The sequence below is a fragment of the Culex pipiens genome, chromosome 2 (assembly GCF_016801865.2).
Source record: "Culex pipiens pallens isolate TS chromosome 2, TS_CPP_V2, whole genome shotgun sequence".
Taxonomy (NCBI): domain Eukaryota; kingdom Metazoa; phylum Arthropoda; class Insecta; order Diptera; family Culicidae; genus Culex; species Culex pipiens.
This window is the reverse complement of record NC_068938.1, coordinates 101,633,480-101,649,342: the sequence shown is the minus strand read 5'-3', so window position 1 is coordinate 101,649,342 and position 15,863 is coordinate 101,633,480. Positions and strand designations below refer to the sequence as shown.

The following is a 15,863-nucleotide window of genomic DNA, read 5'->3' as shown; positions in this document are numbered from 1 at the left end:
CTGAGAATATTTTCTATAATTTACTTTAAGCATCGGGCGATTAGTTTCTAAGATATAGAAACAGAAACCTTATGCTACATTTTCTGATATTTTCAATAAAAATATAAAAAGAAACATTTTTTGGTCCAAAATATGAGATAAGGAAAATTCTCTATTTTTTACCTTTTCAATAGTTAAAACTTGATATTTAAATTTAAAAAAATTAAAAGATCAGGAAAATTTTATAAAAGTTTTATTTTTGAATATTGAAAATCGAACTAATAGTTTCCGGGATATCGTCAGTTGGAAATTACAGACTAATTAGGTGAAACTTAGCGATATATCTACATTTTCATCGATTCGAATTCATTGTGAGGCTGTATCTCAGAAAAAAAAAATAGCAATTTAAATAACAAGCCATGGTCTCAACATTTTAAATGAAAAAAGTGTTTTAAAATGCATTTGTTTTTAATTTTTTTTAGAATTTCCGAAAACTATAATTTTAGCGAAAAAACCGTTTTTGCGATTCTGTACATCAACAATTTTCCAAAAACTAAAGAGATTTTTGAATAAAACCAAACATGCATTTTAAACTGATTTCAGCGGATTGCACTTGCATTTCCATTAAAATTTCGAAGTTTTTTGAAAAATAATAATGCAAACCATAATGATTGAATGTTGTAGATTAAACTTGAAAAACTAGACTTAACAAGATAAACGCATATTAAAATACTAAAAAATAAAATAAATTAAGGTGAATGTCAAACAAGAGCAATACAATTTTTCGTAGAACAAAATTTGCTCAAAATAAACTTCTAAACACGGGAAAGATATTTTTTTTGAAAAAAGGGGCAGTAGAGGGTTAAACGTTACGATAAGTACATTCGTTTTTTTTTTTTTGGAAACGATCCAGATAATTGTTCCTGCCCCCAAAGTATAGAGTAATCTCCATCTTAATTTGACTAACCTTTCCGGCTTTCCGAACTGAACGCATGCGATTAGTCCAACTAACAATCATCGGTTGATTGACATATCGGAGAGACTTTCAATGGGCGGCCATAATTTATTCAGCGGCAGGTGTCCACGTTCAATTGACTTCGTGTTACTGATCTTTAGAAACTTTAGTTGTTCAGTTCGAGCAGCTGTCCGAGTTACCGAGCTCGTCACATTACTGGAATGTCCGTGATTGTAGTTTAATTTCGGTTTCGTAACTATTAGATTCTGTTGTATAATAATCTGAAAGTCGAACTATCGATTAAGTGGAGACCCACACTTTTCAGTGTGAATTAAAGGTGTAATTTGCGGTGACTTTACAAAAACAGTCAAATCCTCCGCAGTCATTCCAACTCAGATTCGACCGAAACCGGTCTCTTTGTTACAGCTCTTACCACATCCCGTGTGTGTGTTTGTGTGTTTGTGGTGCGCGCGCATTTGCCACTCCATGCGTGTAGCAAAACACCAACGAAATCTGCTATTCATCGTCATCAGCCAAGCTGTCCGAAAGTGTCTAGTAATTGTTCAGAAGAAGGAAAAAAAACAGCAACAGCAACAGCAAAAAACTCTAAAGAAGCTCATACGAAACGGTTTCAGTTGTGGAATCGCCAGACACAAAGGAGTTGCTCAGAATTGGCCGGCTTGCGGTTCCAGGTCGTTGCGTTTAGCAAACCGGTGGGGACCCTGAAGCCATTAAGGGTTAATTCAAACGTCTAGATCGCTCGTATGCGATGATGTCCGTAAATGTACTTTAAACGGTTGTTCTTAGAAATTAAATTTCATTTTGACAAACATACTCACGTACTTTCCATCATCATTTTTATTACAGCTCGCCCTGGGAAAAGGATATTCAAATTTGCTGTTACTACATGTTCTGAAGCGCCGTCCGGTTCCAAGCCACGGGGAAGACACGTCGCAGGAATAAATATTTGCCCTCCGCCACAGCCGGCAGGACCGCCTCGAAGCAGACGGAGGAGGAGGCACCTTCAAAAGTGGCAAGATGTCAGACGACGATAAAGAGTCCTCTGTACGGGTTGCCGTCAGGTAAGAAGTACAAACTATCTACAAAGTTTAAGTTAGTAATGTTTGACTCCGGGTCCCACCAATCTCTGCCCGTACGTTACGTTCCCATTAGTATGCTGAACGTCACAATCCTCATAATTTATTTAATATTTTTATTGTTTTACATGCGTCGTCGCTCGACACCAACCAATCTTTCCACGTACATCCCGTTCTTTCCACACACTCTCTCTCACATATTTCCCAAGAATCACGACCGCTTCCGGAGCATGTCTGCACCGGCGGTTTTGGGGTATGTTCTCTGCTGGATCTCCCCCCTAACCCTAACAACAGGTAGTGTGCGTACAGTTCGAGACCGGCCTTTTCCCCGGTAGAGAAGAGAACCGTGTTTGTTGACATTCACGCGCTGTCGGTTCTTCGTTTTTTGACGAACGAACGAGAGTGTTGTTTAGCTTCGCTAAGCTTGGGCATAGTAAATATGTACTTTATCATGCTAAAGTGCAGTGTTGAGGATGATACTTTTATTTTTAAACACTGACAACGAAAACGGACACAGTGTTCCTTCTATAAACTCGGGGAGTGCAACAGCAAAGTGGTGCAGCGTTGTTTAAGTTGCGACGACCCTGCCATTCACAAATTGAAACGAACTTCTGGCTTCGTTGAACAGGAACGCCATAAATTGGTGATTCATGTCGGGGCTGTTGTGTGTAGACAGGCATGCTAAGCCGAGACGACTTGGGAAGTTTTTATCTGATTTATCTACAAATCTGTGCGGTTTGTCAATGTTGACTTAACATATTTTTAAATCACATTGGTGTACACTAGGGTGACAATAAAAATATTCGACATCAGGGATACCCTCTGATTCGATTCTTTAGGTAAAAATAAGTATCTGTGCCAATTTTGAGTTAATTGGGTTCAGGTTAAAGGGTTGGTTTTTATCGTTGAAGTTTATATGGGGAAAATCGCTAAAATGTATGCAGAAAAACATAAATAGTTTCAGTATTTATCTTCCAGGTGGCGCGGGTCTCGTTTAAAATTGTCCAAGTGTGAGATTTTTTTTTAGGAAATTTAATTTCTTACGACTTTGTCCAAAGGCGCAAAACGATTCGAGTTGATCCTGATTTTTGGTGATTTTTTTTAGTAAAAGGTATTTTCTTATATAATTCGTAAATATCCCTTATATACTTTCAAGTATATAAGTCGATGTCTTTTCATCGCATTGCTAATAACTCATCAGGATCAACTCGGATATTCTTGCACCATTTGACAAAGTTGTAGGAAATCAAATTTCCTATCATAATTTCAAACATGGACAATTTTGGGCGAGACCTGCGCCACCTGTTGCCAAAATCCTGAAGCAATGTTTTCTCCATACATTTTAGCGATTTTCCCCATATAAACTTCAACGATAAACAGCGACCCCTTAACCTTGACCAATTTGGCTCACAATTTGCAAAGTTACTTATTATTGCCTAAAGAATCGAGCCAGGGTGTATTTCTTCATATTTTCTAAAATTTAAAATTTTTCCTGTCACCCTATTATTTTAATTTTTTAATTTTTTAATCCAGCTGAAACTTTTGTGGTGCTTACGGAATGCCCAAAAAAACCGTTTTGCATCATTAGTTTGTCCATATAATTTTCCTTACAAATTTGGCAGCTGTCCATTCAAAAATGATGTATGAAAATTCCAAAATCTGTATCTTTTGAAGGAATTTTTTGATCGATTTGGTGCCTTCGGCAAAGTTGTAGGTACGAATAAGGATTACACTGAAAAAAAATGATACACGATAACAAATTTTTTGGTGATTTTTAATTTCACTTTTTGTTACTAAAACTCGATTTGCAAAAACACAATTTTCAATCAATACTATTTTTAAAAAAAATCGAATTATTGGAGCAAAATTTTTTCAACTTTATTTTTCGGTGTAAAATCAAATTTGCAATCAAAAAGTACTTAGGTGAAATTTTGATTAAGTGCACCGTTTTCAAGTTATAACCATAGGTAACTTTTTTGAAAATAGTCGCAGTTATTCTTTTTTTTTTAATTAGTGCACATGCTTCAAAAAAATTTAAATCAAGACTAACATTTCGAAAGGGCCAAACATTCAATATTACGCCCTTTAAAATGTTAGTCTTGGTTTAAAATTTTAAAAATATTTTTTTCGAAAAGATCGGAAAATTTCACGAATGTTTCATATTTTGACAATGTAAATCGAACCATTAGTTGCTGAGATATCGACATTAGAAAATTGTGGGTTTTTTGAGTGAGACTTAGAAAACTTCAATTTTCCTGTTTTTAAACACTTGCATGTAGAGGGTGACGATTCTCGAGATTTTCAATTTCCCGGGAATCGAGAGTTGAACTTGGCAATTTCCCGGGAATTCCCGGGACCCGGGAGTTTTTTTTACTACGCCAACAGTGTCAAAAATTTAAAATGAAAAGTAATAAATGTGTTTCTTTTAAATGAATTCAGTTACTGTTAATTCATACTAATTCTATGAAACGTTAATTTGAACAGCCTCATTGTTTTGAAGAACTCGAAGAACTATATAAAACTTTTGATTATTTTTTTTCTGAATCTGCAAAAACTAAATCGTTTCTTGAGTTTTTTAAGACTCAAAATTGTAGTTTAAAATATTTACGAATCTTAATTCGCACTGAGTGATTTTTCAAAAGGTTCACAAACTTGTTATTAGATTTTTGTAAAAAAATAACTAATATAGCTTATATATAATTTACCACTATCGGGAATTTTGCATTATGATAAACAACGACTCAAAACAACAAATTAAATTGTTTTTTAAATTTTTTAGTTCAACATTAAATATTCATTGAAAAAATATTTACAGTTATCAGGAAAACCCAAATTTTCACACTAAACTAGATTGGATTGCTATGCTCAAGAGAAGATATGGAAATTGAACTTTACTTGAAAAAGCTTTTCCCTTTTACAAATAGTTAGAAAAAATAATATTTGAAAATAAAACATTTGATTTCATACCTGTGGTGTAACTGCTAAATAATTTTTAAGGTAAATTTTTGCGTCCACCTTTTTTTGGCTTCTCTAAATTATAGTTATTGGAATTTTTGACAAGTTAAAATTTACACATTCTGAATAAGAAGATTAGAGAAACATTGGTTTATTCGAACTTGAACATCGAACATTGGACATTCAATGTTCTAAACAATTTTGAATTTTTTAAATGTTTTTTTCTGATTAGTTCACATAATTTTGCTTCGATATTTATAAATTTAAATTTCCCGGGAGTCTCGACCGAATTTCCCGGGAATCGAGAGGTCCAAAAATGGTAAATTTCCCGGGAATTCCCGCTCGTCACCCTCTAGTTGCATGGCGATATCTCAGCAACAGTTCAAAAAAGCAAAATATAGAGAACTTTCTCAGCTCTTCAAAAATATTTTCTTCAAAAGTGGGCAAACATGTGCACTGTTTAAAAAAAAAAATACACCTAAAAATGGCTTTAACTTGAAAACGATGCACTTTATCAAAATTTCACTAAAGTACATTTTGATTGCAAATTTGATTTTACTTCAAAAAATGAAGTTGACAAATTTTTGCGACCAATATTTCGTTTTTTTTTTTAAATCAGTATTGATTAAAAAATTCTTAACTCGGTCAAAGATTTTTTGCACAACCTGGAAATTTCTGAAAAGTTGGCATTTGTTGTCCCCTAAAACATATAAAAAAATAAAAATAGTGTTTTTTTTGCAAAGTAAGGTTTAGTGACTAAAAGTAAAATAAAAAATCACCAAAAAAATTTACCGTGTATAATTTTTTTTAGTGTAGTCTTTATCCATACCTACAACTTTGCCGAAGACACAAAATCGATCAAAAAATTCCTTCAAAAGATACAGATTTTGGAATTTTCATACATCATTTTTGAATGGACAGCTGCCAAATTTGTAAGGAAAATTATATGGACAAACTAATGATGCAAAACGGCTTCTTAGAGCATACCGAAGGCACTAGGGCGTCCAATTTTCCCGGGTTTTGAAATTCCCGGGAAACGGGAAAAATATTTTTGGAATCCCGGGAATTCCCGGGATCCCGGGAAATTTTTGAAGCAGTCATAAAATCTATGTTTTCATTATATTTGTTATGCTTTTCAAGCATAAAATTACAGAATAAGCTCAATACTGTTAATTTATGATAATCTACTCTTCAATCTTAACAAGGACAGCAGTTTTTAAGATACACCCAAAGTTAAAGAACGAGGGGATAGTCCTCACGAAAAGAAACGTGAGGAAAGTGCTATTTTGCGAGAGTATAGTCCTCTCGCGTGCTCATTTGTTCATTGGAACAGTCCATCCTATTGAGTGGCTTATATGGACAAATGACCGCCACTTCGTCACCGAACCATGGTGGCCCATACGGCAAATGCACGGTTCAATATGCCGAAGGTCTTGGGTTCGGGTCTCGGTACCGGTACTTTTTTTTTTTTGATGGATGAACTTTTTTGAAGATGAACCCAAGAGTAAAGTACTCTCGGTAATTTCGGGATGTATCCTCTACGTCCGCACACAGTACCATTTTACTACCGAATCGTGCTCTTTATCCTCTCGTATGCCGATGCCCAGTTCTGGGTGTAGTATAAAATACATTCAAAAATAATTCTTTAGATTTTAAATGAACCACAATTTTTAATCTGATGTGATTCAAATATAATAAGCTTCTTATTTAGATATTTCTTTTATTTGTTTATTTTTATGACATGGTTAAAATAGCTTAAACAATTTATTTGAAACTGTCTAAAACAAACAAGAAACTAAAACAAATAAAATTATACCAGAAAATCTTACAATTCGTATAAGTCTAGCATTTCTTGTATTATATTTAAAACATATTTGAAAAATTATCTTTAAGTCACCACCGCCAACAAAGGAAAAATATATCTCAAAATCTGCAACATTGGATTTGCTGCAGAAAATGTCACATTTTATAACATTTTTTGCAGCAAGTCCGTAGATCATTTTTGCCCGCATGTAAAAATTTCAGCGATCTGCAGTTCTCACCAACACATATAATGCTGGTCCGTTCCCGAGCAACACTCCAAAGAGAAGCATATGTTGGTGCTCTTTCACTCACTTTTCATCAACCGTCCATGGTGCGGTGGTAGCGTGTCGGATCAATAACCAATCATGTGACTGCCAGTTGGGTGAAGAGCAATAAATTTGGAAATCGGTGTACTAATTGTTTTGTTCTATTCGTGTTGTAACTAAAATCAGAACATTATGCAAAAAAAATTGCCTGAAACAACTGTCAAAATTCCTTACTTTTGTCCTGATTTGCTCCAGATGCCGGTTTTTGATGAAAAATAATTAAATATGATTTTTCTCAAGTTTATTGTCATGAATATACGAAAATATAATACCAATTATTTTTCAAATAAAAACAATTTAAAAGAAAATATTTAAAGCGCAAGGCACTAAAATTTCAGCAATTTTCCCTAACAAGCCAAATACATGCTGATATATGCCGAATACAAATTGTAATGCTTTTAAATTCTTATTGAGTACTTAGTATTCCACTATTCATCTATTTCCACAACCAAATCTGAATTTCCAAACCAAATTTGATTTGTTTTCAGTTTCGGGAATTCCCGGGACAAAATTTAAAAAATCCCGGGATTCGGGAATTCCCGGTTTCGGAAAAATCCCGGGATTTTTGTCCCGGGAATTCCCGGGATGGACGCACTAGAAGGCACCAAAAAAGTTTCAGCCAGATTCAAAAATACAAAAAAAAAAATCGAATGACCAAAATCTGAGAAAATTGCTCCTATTTGAGATTAACTTCCGATTAATTAAAAAATAATCAAGCATTCCATTTCAAACAAATGAATCACAATCCTACGCAACATTGTAACCCACGTAACGTTTTGGTGATCTTAGGAGCGAACATAAACAATTCTCAGCGTGCTGCGTTCCTACTTTCTGGTAGAAGATAGATTCCCTCTCTAGGAGGCCGTTTTGTGTGCCACCTTACAAAACTTGCAACACTGCATTTTTAAGTTCGCCGGCGGCACAGCATGACAGACAATCTGTCCGCGAGTCATCAGAATGTTTTAGTTGCCTAGAAGTGGCCACCAACTAACGATTTGATGGATGCTTTCAATCCCGGGTCACCAGATTTTTTGTACGAAACATTTTGGTCTAAAAATAAAAGATTTACACTCACGCAATGTGGTTGAGGTTAAAGTCCAAGAGAGATAAAGATTCGCAGCTGACCGCCAAAATTGAAGAGCAAAAAAAGTGCGTGAGATTCATGCGTCGTTTGTTTTCATACTTTTCACTACAGAAATTCTGCAGATTTTTTATTCTGTCGAAAATCAGCCAGGAAAACTATTTTATTCCAATTAGTAATATTTCCAAATTTAGCCTTGCTCATTAGATCACGCTTCAAGTTCTGACGAGCTTACCGACTGCGGACTTTGGTGCTAATTTCACACGTCAATAGCAAACCGATCATTTGTGGATTTTTCTCACACGTGAGATTTTTTTCCACGCGTTGCTATTTCGCAGTTTCTGCGTCCAATATTTAACAAAGTCGTCGTTGTGTCATCTGGGCGCGAATGTCAAGCAATCTGTTTATTTGCAGCGGTTCACCTTCACTTGGAGAGTGGAGTTGGGTGGTTTGCCGCGGGTTGTTTACTTAAAATATTTGCACTGGCTGGGTGGCTGCCGATACTAACTATCGGTAGTATTTTATGACAAGATCTCGTACCAGATACGGCGCCGATGCACGTTTGCGATAAGAGAAGAAGGAGGAGGACAATACTATAGGGGTGACAACCAGAAATGGAAAAATACGGCGCGCGGCCTTGACATTGGATTGGAAACGTGATTGGGCGATTTGACACTTTTTCGGAGAAACTGACCATGCGGGAGCGTTGACTTCTTGGGAGCCATAGATGAATAGATGTGACAAATTTGCATTTTAAAAGAGGGAATTACCGCCACCTCTTGGGGAATTTTGGAACTACATCTCCTTTTTTAGTGAGTTCAAGTCTCAAAGGTGAAGGAGATCATACCCAAACCCAGAGATGAGTATTTCATCTGTTAATCTGTGTATGTTTCCCCCCTTTCACGGTCATGTGGAAACAGTATTGTCTGTTTGCTGAGCACTTGATGATTTGCGCAAGTGTTTTGTTTGAAGTTATTTCGGTTATTTGTTTCGAGATGTTTACCCGCGCTCATCAAACAGCCTTGCCTGAATGTTGGTTTTGGCCGGAAAGAAGAAGCCGCAGCGCGCGTATTTGTGAGCACGTCACGATTTTTGACTAATTTTCCAATTACACCCCTTTTCCGTGCGTTGTTTCTCAACGCCTTTTCGAAAATGTAAGCAAAAGCAACGGTAGTGGTGCATTGTTTCATGAGCGAAAGTCAACAACCCGGTTTGGGATGACGATTCTCCGCAGCAGTGAAAGTGGTCTTGCTGTGTTGTGTGTGTTTTTCAATCATTTCGATGCAATCAGTGCAACGTCTTGAGGCAGGCCAGCAGATGCCAAACGAGTTGCATTGATATGTAACCGAGATTAGTGGTTTTCCCACCGCTATTTAGTTTCTGTTACTGTTGCGGTGGAATTGTAAGTGCATTTGCCACAAACGCTTCCAATTACTGGTTGTTGTTTCGTGTAGCGGAGATTGTAGGAAAAATGATGAAGTGGAATTAATCAGTTTCTGCTGGTAGTTAGAGTAACAGGTTGCATCAATTCCTGTTATTAAAGCTATAGAGCAATTCCAGCTCAAATCAGGAATTTTTCTGGTACTTTTGTACCCGACACTCCGATTTCAATGAAACTTTGTAGACATGTTATCCTGGGCCTATATAAGCCATTTTTGTGTATATGGAGCCAATAGTACTCGAAAATAACATTTGATATAATATTTTTTTCAGTGTGGTAGAAACCAGGACAATAAATTTGCTTACGTAAATATAAAAACGATATAAATCAAAAAGCTGTCAAAGGCAAACTTATGGGAAATTGGACGAGCTTTCCGGTAAAAATATTTACGAGACTGAAAAACCAAGTCTGTCATATAGAAATTGCCAAAAACCACAAAAAAAACCCCGTTTTTTCAACATTTTTATTTTTAAAACTGCTGTATCTTCCCAAGGATTGGACATAGGACAATGGTCAATATGGAGACTTTTATGTAAAATTGTCTGAAAAATCGATCCCCACTACTGGTTTTTAAAAACTTTGACGTTTAGACCACTTTTCAAAAAGTTTTAGTAAATGATTTTTGTATTTTTTTAGGAGAGACATACCATCCTGCATTTTTCGTCAGTCTTTTGGTAACATTTTAGGCTATTTCCTCAAAAATTTTGAACGAAAAAAAAATCGTGACATCACCTTTAAATTTAAGTTTTAGACTTAAAAATCAAAAAATCTCATAGATGTGGCGTGTATTTTTATTTCAGTGTTATTTTTTCAGAAAGTCCGTCCAATTTCCTACAAGTTTGTCTTTGACCACTTTTTGATACGACGCAACGGCTTCGAGATACAGTAATTTTTAAATTACAAAATACAAAAATATGTAAATACCTTACGCCCTCCTCAAATGTTATTTTCGAGAACTATTGGCTCAATATACACAAAAATGGCTCATATAGGACTAGGATAACATGTCAACAAAGTTTCATTGAAATCGGAGAGGGTCTTGTACAAAAAATTTCTGATTTGAGCTGGAATTCCTCTATAGATAGATAGTGAAAAAATATATTTGACAATGACAATCGTTGAATTGAACATTTTAGAAAAATCTTCAAAAAATCTTCGCTGTGGTGGACTACGATAGTTGCCACCAGCTCGGAGCTGGAGGGAATTTTAGTTTAAATTTTATGATCTACATATTAGTATTTTAAGCTGGCCCCAAAAAACCGCTTTTGTTCCTTGATTTCAACTAAAGAAACAAGAGACATAGATACAAAATATCTACTATCTAAATAATAGCAATGATATGCAAAGCTAAATCAAAAGCAATCAACAACCAGTTTAGGAAAGCCTCGAACAAGCAGTCTTCAGCAGTCGACTCAGAAGTAATATCGGTGCTCAGTAGTAAGCTTATGGATATTAGAGATATTAAACTAGTCGTGTCGTGATGCCCGAGACTTCTGTCTCTCAGATATTGACAATAAGAGGGTTGTTAGCAACTAATCAATGTATTTTGTTAGATTTGTACTCTAGGTCAAACATGTGTTTTGCCCGCTTTCGTCGCATTCTGTTTTAAAATTTGAAACAAACCAATGAAGAGCAAGGCGATACTTGATATTTTCGTATCACATAACTAAAATTCAAGACCAATGCCGTCGTTAGACATGGCATGATTCAGTGGTGCCGAAATAACGCATTGAGCGCCGGTCTTTTAAAAATAGATCACCACAGAGCGCACAGAGCGACGATGTTCTTGAAAGCGGAGACAAGAGCTAAACATCAACATACGCTCGGGGGCTCACGAAATTACATTACGCGTTTTACTAAAGAGATATGACTATTTTTGTGTTGTCCCAGAGCACCAATCTGTCTCTGCTTTTTGACTCGGCAGGGTCGCGACGGCTCGCACATGAAGGTGACATAACAAAGAGAGGAGGACTCTGAGGACACTCGCTGCTGGGCTGTGTGACAAATTGTGTCACCAAAATACGCTGTTTCACTCACTTTATTTATTGCCTCAATGGGCAAGAGTAAAATTTCAGTACTGTTGTAATACTCAAATTACCCGCGGCGTTCCTCATTCGTCCCCCAATTGAAGGTCATTAACACTTGGCGCGCAAACGCTGCATAAAATGTAAACGAATTGTTTTGTGTACATCAAGCTGTAGACTACGACATCGCCTGCACATGACAGGTCCAGCAGATAGTACGGGACGCCGTGCGTCGGCGCGAATTGAGCGCAATGAACTATCCGTGGTGCATAAATCTGTCGCTGATTTCCAGTCTCAAATCGCAATACAATGCGGCATTCGCGCGCCCAGTTTAGGAACGCAAAGTAGGGGAAATCTACCCTTTCCAATCAAACACCTATCTTCGTCATATGGAGAGTTTGATGCTCGATGAAAGCTCCAAAAATACTATTTGGGCTATAAACTTACCAGCAACAGCACCGCCTCAAGTAAGCACTCAAATGTATGCCACTTACTGGCCAAAAAGATCACATTTAATGCACTTTTGATCATAATTTGTATTTTGCGAGACCACTTCTCATCATTTTGTTGGCACACACAGTGACACACACGAGAATCCCTCAAACGCTTAATGAATATCGCCAAAATTAACTTTTCACTTTCGCTTACTTTTTCACGGCGCTTAAGATATGAAGTTGCTTCCAACTACCGGCAACATGTTCTTTTGACCGTTACTTAGTCACTCACTTGAAGAATAATCCCGAAAAATGTAATAAATTAGCAAGCGCCATCAAAAAAACAAACGCGCCAAGTCGTTTGACGTTTCAATTTTCACTTTGCATTCCAATCGAAGGCTGAAGAAAACCGAGCGAGAGACGAAGTCAAAAAAGAACAAAGGCTGGCTGTCAACACCACCAGCAGCACAGCCAGCGATGCCAGGAAACTTTCCCTATAAATGCCACTTTTCGTGAGTGTTCGTTTGAACTGTCAGCGCAAATGGCAACACTCGACAGAGTGTTGGAAGAAAAAAGAACTAAGCCGATGTGTTGTGTGTGTGTGTGTGTAACCAATCCAATATCCGTAGGCCGGCTACGAAATTATGGGAAAGTATAATTTGTATCAGACTTGATTTATGCTGATACAGCTGATCGCAGTCCCGGACATTAGGTGGTGTTAGCCCTCGCGCTGCTTCCAATGACCCGTTTCAGAATGACAGAGCTCCTTGCGGTCCAATTCCGAGGTCATTGGGCATTGTCTGGCCCCGCCTAAACATAGAAGCAAAAACCAGAAGGGTTCTCGATCTATCTTTAAACTTCCAATCCCATAAGGCAAAAAGGGATCAGCGTGTATATAATGATCAAAAAGGCATGTGTGGTAATTTGGTTGATTGGTTTGGTCTCACCGGATTTGAAGGTGTTGCTGTCGCTTGTCAGGTTCCTGATGGAGTTGTAGTAGTGGCATCCAAGGCTTGTGCCCCCGAGCGTGGTATGATTGTCGATGTTTCGAAATAATCCCATAGTTGTCCACCTCCGCAGCTCCGCACACAAGTTTCCGTTTCGTAATTCTACTTTTATATTCACAAATTTTCACTTCGCTTCTTTCACCTTCTGTCGTCGATTTTTGTTTACTCTTATTGTTTATTTTTGGATGCTGATGCGGAAAATCAAACGGCTAATATCCGATTCAAATGTGAAATTGCCTTGACGAACATTTGGTAACACTTAATCGCGTTTTTAGGGAAACTTGAATTGGCATAGTATCTAAATCATGTTTTAGCTTGATCAGAAAAAGATAATTTGATTTTTTCACTGTTTTGTATACGATTGAGGTGGAATAACCTATAGAAATTTGAATTATTGTGTCTAATTAATATTTTAAAGCATTGTGGGAATATTGATCAAAAAGAAAAAAGAACTAAGCCGATATTAGAAAAATGGGCGTGGCCCAATGCATTCGCCTCGATTAGAATACACTTGGGAATTTTATTTATTTTTTTTTTTGTTTGTTAAATGCTTGGTAAAGAAATAGAATAACTTTTAGTGAAAGTGAAAATAAACAGAAATGTTCACAAAAACTTGCTCTACTCGTTGGTGTACTTGGTTTTAGTAAAATTCAAGGGAGACTCTAGATTATCCAGCATCATTCAAACACGACCGCTTATTAGGATTAAAATGGGTAGATTTCCCCTATTTCGAGCAGCAGCCAACGCACGTTCTCGAGATTTTCGTCTGTATATTAATATTAAAATATCCGGACTAGAGCGGTTGCCCAGAGCTTTGCTGGATCGTTAATATTTCAAATTAGGAGCAGAAATGATATCACCGCCGCCGGTAGCCATCAGTGTCGCACGTCGACGGTCGACTTTTGATTTGCCACCGGAACGTGCTGCCGCCGAGGAGATCCAATCTGAACTGTTCCTCTGAGGAAGGCGTTGTCTTATTTTTTTAAATCTTGATGTGGACACTTCTTTCACACACCTTTTTCCGAATTCAGCATTTTGTTCATCCTTAACTTTGTGATGATATTCCTTATGACCAAAGAATCCGTTTTACATCATTCGTTCGTCTATACAAACTTGACAGCCGGCCATACAAAAGAGATATGAGCAGAATTCCGCAAAAAATCCTTTTCCTTATGTTGCAAAAAAATCCTTTCCTTATGTCAATTAAATAATTGAAATAAAATTGTATTTGCTGTCATTGTTTTTTTTTTACTAGAAATTTACAATAAATTATCTACAAATATTTCTTATAATATTGTAATGTACATTTCTTCAAAAAGATGTTTTAAATTTGCCATGCATTTTTTGCCTTTCTCGCTGAGGAGAGGCTGTAAAATTACTCGCAAAATGAACTTTTTAATTTGACCACCTTCGTTTATACTTACAGAATCAAATTCTGAGCAAACGTCTGTGCGTGTGTAGGGATGTTGATCAAAAATATCGAGAGATTTTTTTTTTAAAAAAAGGTCCTATAAGCTACTGTGTTTCATATGTTTATAGGACCTACTAAAAAAAGTCTAGATATGCACTTTATTTTCTCGGCTTTGGCTAAACAAATTTTGTCCCGATGTGGTCTACTCGACCCAGTTTCGGGTCCCACTGCTTGGTATTGAAAATTGTGAATTATCATTTAGTTGTTTAGTAGTTATGATAACCAAAATTATTTAGACGACTACAAAAAACCCGATTTAATCCCACTAGGGGAGAGATAGAGCCTTTCTTACTAAAAAATATAACTTCTTTCAATTCATAACATCGACTTGATACAAAAAATCTTATGATGAACGCAAGGTATTATTAATGATGTGTTTTCTAAAAGAAATTGAAAACGCAATTTTCACCAATAGAATATTTTTAATCGTACAAATTCTTAATCAAACAAGCGTTTATGACAAACGCAAGCATGGCAAGCTTCCCATGCGCCAGTGACGACGCACACCGCGGTTTTGGTTTTCTAGTTTTGGTACGAGCCCAAAAACCGAACAAAGCAGGCGCAAAGCAAAACCGAGTTAACCGCACAGTGGGAAGCTTGCCATTCAGCATCTACGAAAGTGAGAGAGTCAGAGATAGCTATTTTTACAACCACACCACTACACACTCAATCGCAATACTTTAGGTAGATAGCCATTGGCGTCGCGAGCATTGAAAACTTTGAAAACGATATAAAGTTTCGAAAGCTCCTATTGGAATCCAATGAACTCTGTTAAATAAACTTACGAAATCACGACAAAATGAAGCCTACTTAAAGGCGATTTTAGGAGCACACGGGAAACAAATTGTTTGTACCCGGATGAATGTCCTATGTCAAAAAAGTTTTTGCATAAACATTGGACAGTTATGCAAAAACGGACAGAGCAAAAGAAACCGAAAAGCTACGATATCTTACATGTTGAAGGAAACATCGGTAGACAAGCTACTACAAACGAGTATAAGTCGAACCAAAACATATGTGCGCCAGCATTCTAGCGCCAGTATTCGAAGCTCAACTTGACAACTTGTCGACTTGGCGACGAAGCGTCGAAAATCAATGCAGTGTGATTTTTTGGCGATTTTTCCGATTAATATTCATGCTGTATCGTCTTATTTACGAAGATGAAAATGACGTCCAGCCATAAAGTAAAACCTATACCTTTCTTTAGTAAGAAAGGCAAAAAGTAAATCGTTCTAAAAATTGATCGGGATTGCCGATAGATGTCGAATTTGTTTCAGATTCTCACTCATG

The 15,863-nt window shown here is 36.7% G+C and overlaps 1 protein-coding gene across 14 annotated transcripts in view; it reads left to right on the top strand.

The window, feature by feature from the left end:
* The window catches only part of LOC120424109 (kinesin-like protein KIF21B), a 145,211-nt gene that overhangs the window by 16,720 nt on the left and 112,628 nt on the right, over positions 1–15,863 (top strand). For 13 of the 14 annotated variants that reach the window (XM_052708756.1, XM_052708757.1, XM_052708760.1 and 10 more), the window contains one exon: positions 1,802–2,016. In XM_052708756.1, the coding sequence (XP_052564716.1) occupies positions 1,973–2,016 (44 nt within the window). In that variant the 5' untranslated portion in view covers positions 1,802–1,972. Of the gene's footprint in view, positions 1–1,697; positions 1,719–1,801; positions 2,017–15,863 lie in introns of those variants that run through there. The other variant, XM_052708761.1, reaches the window with a different exon arrangement.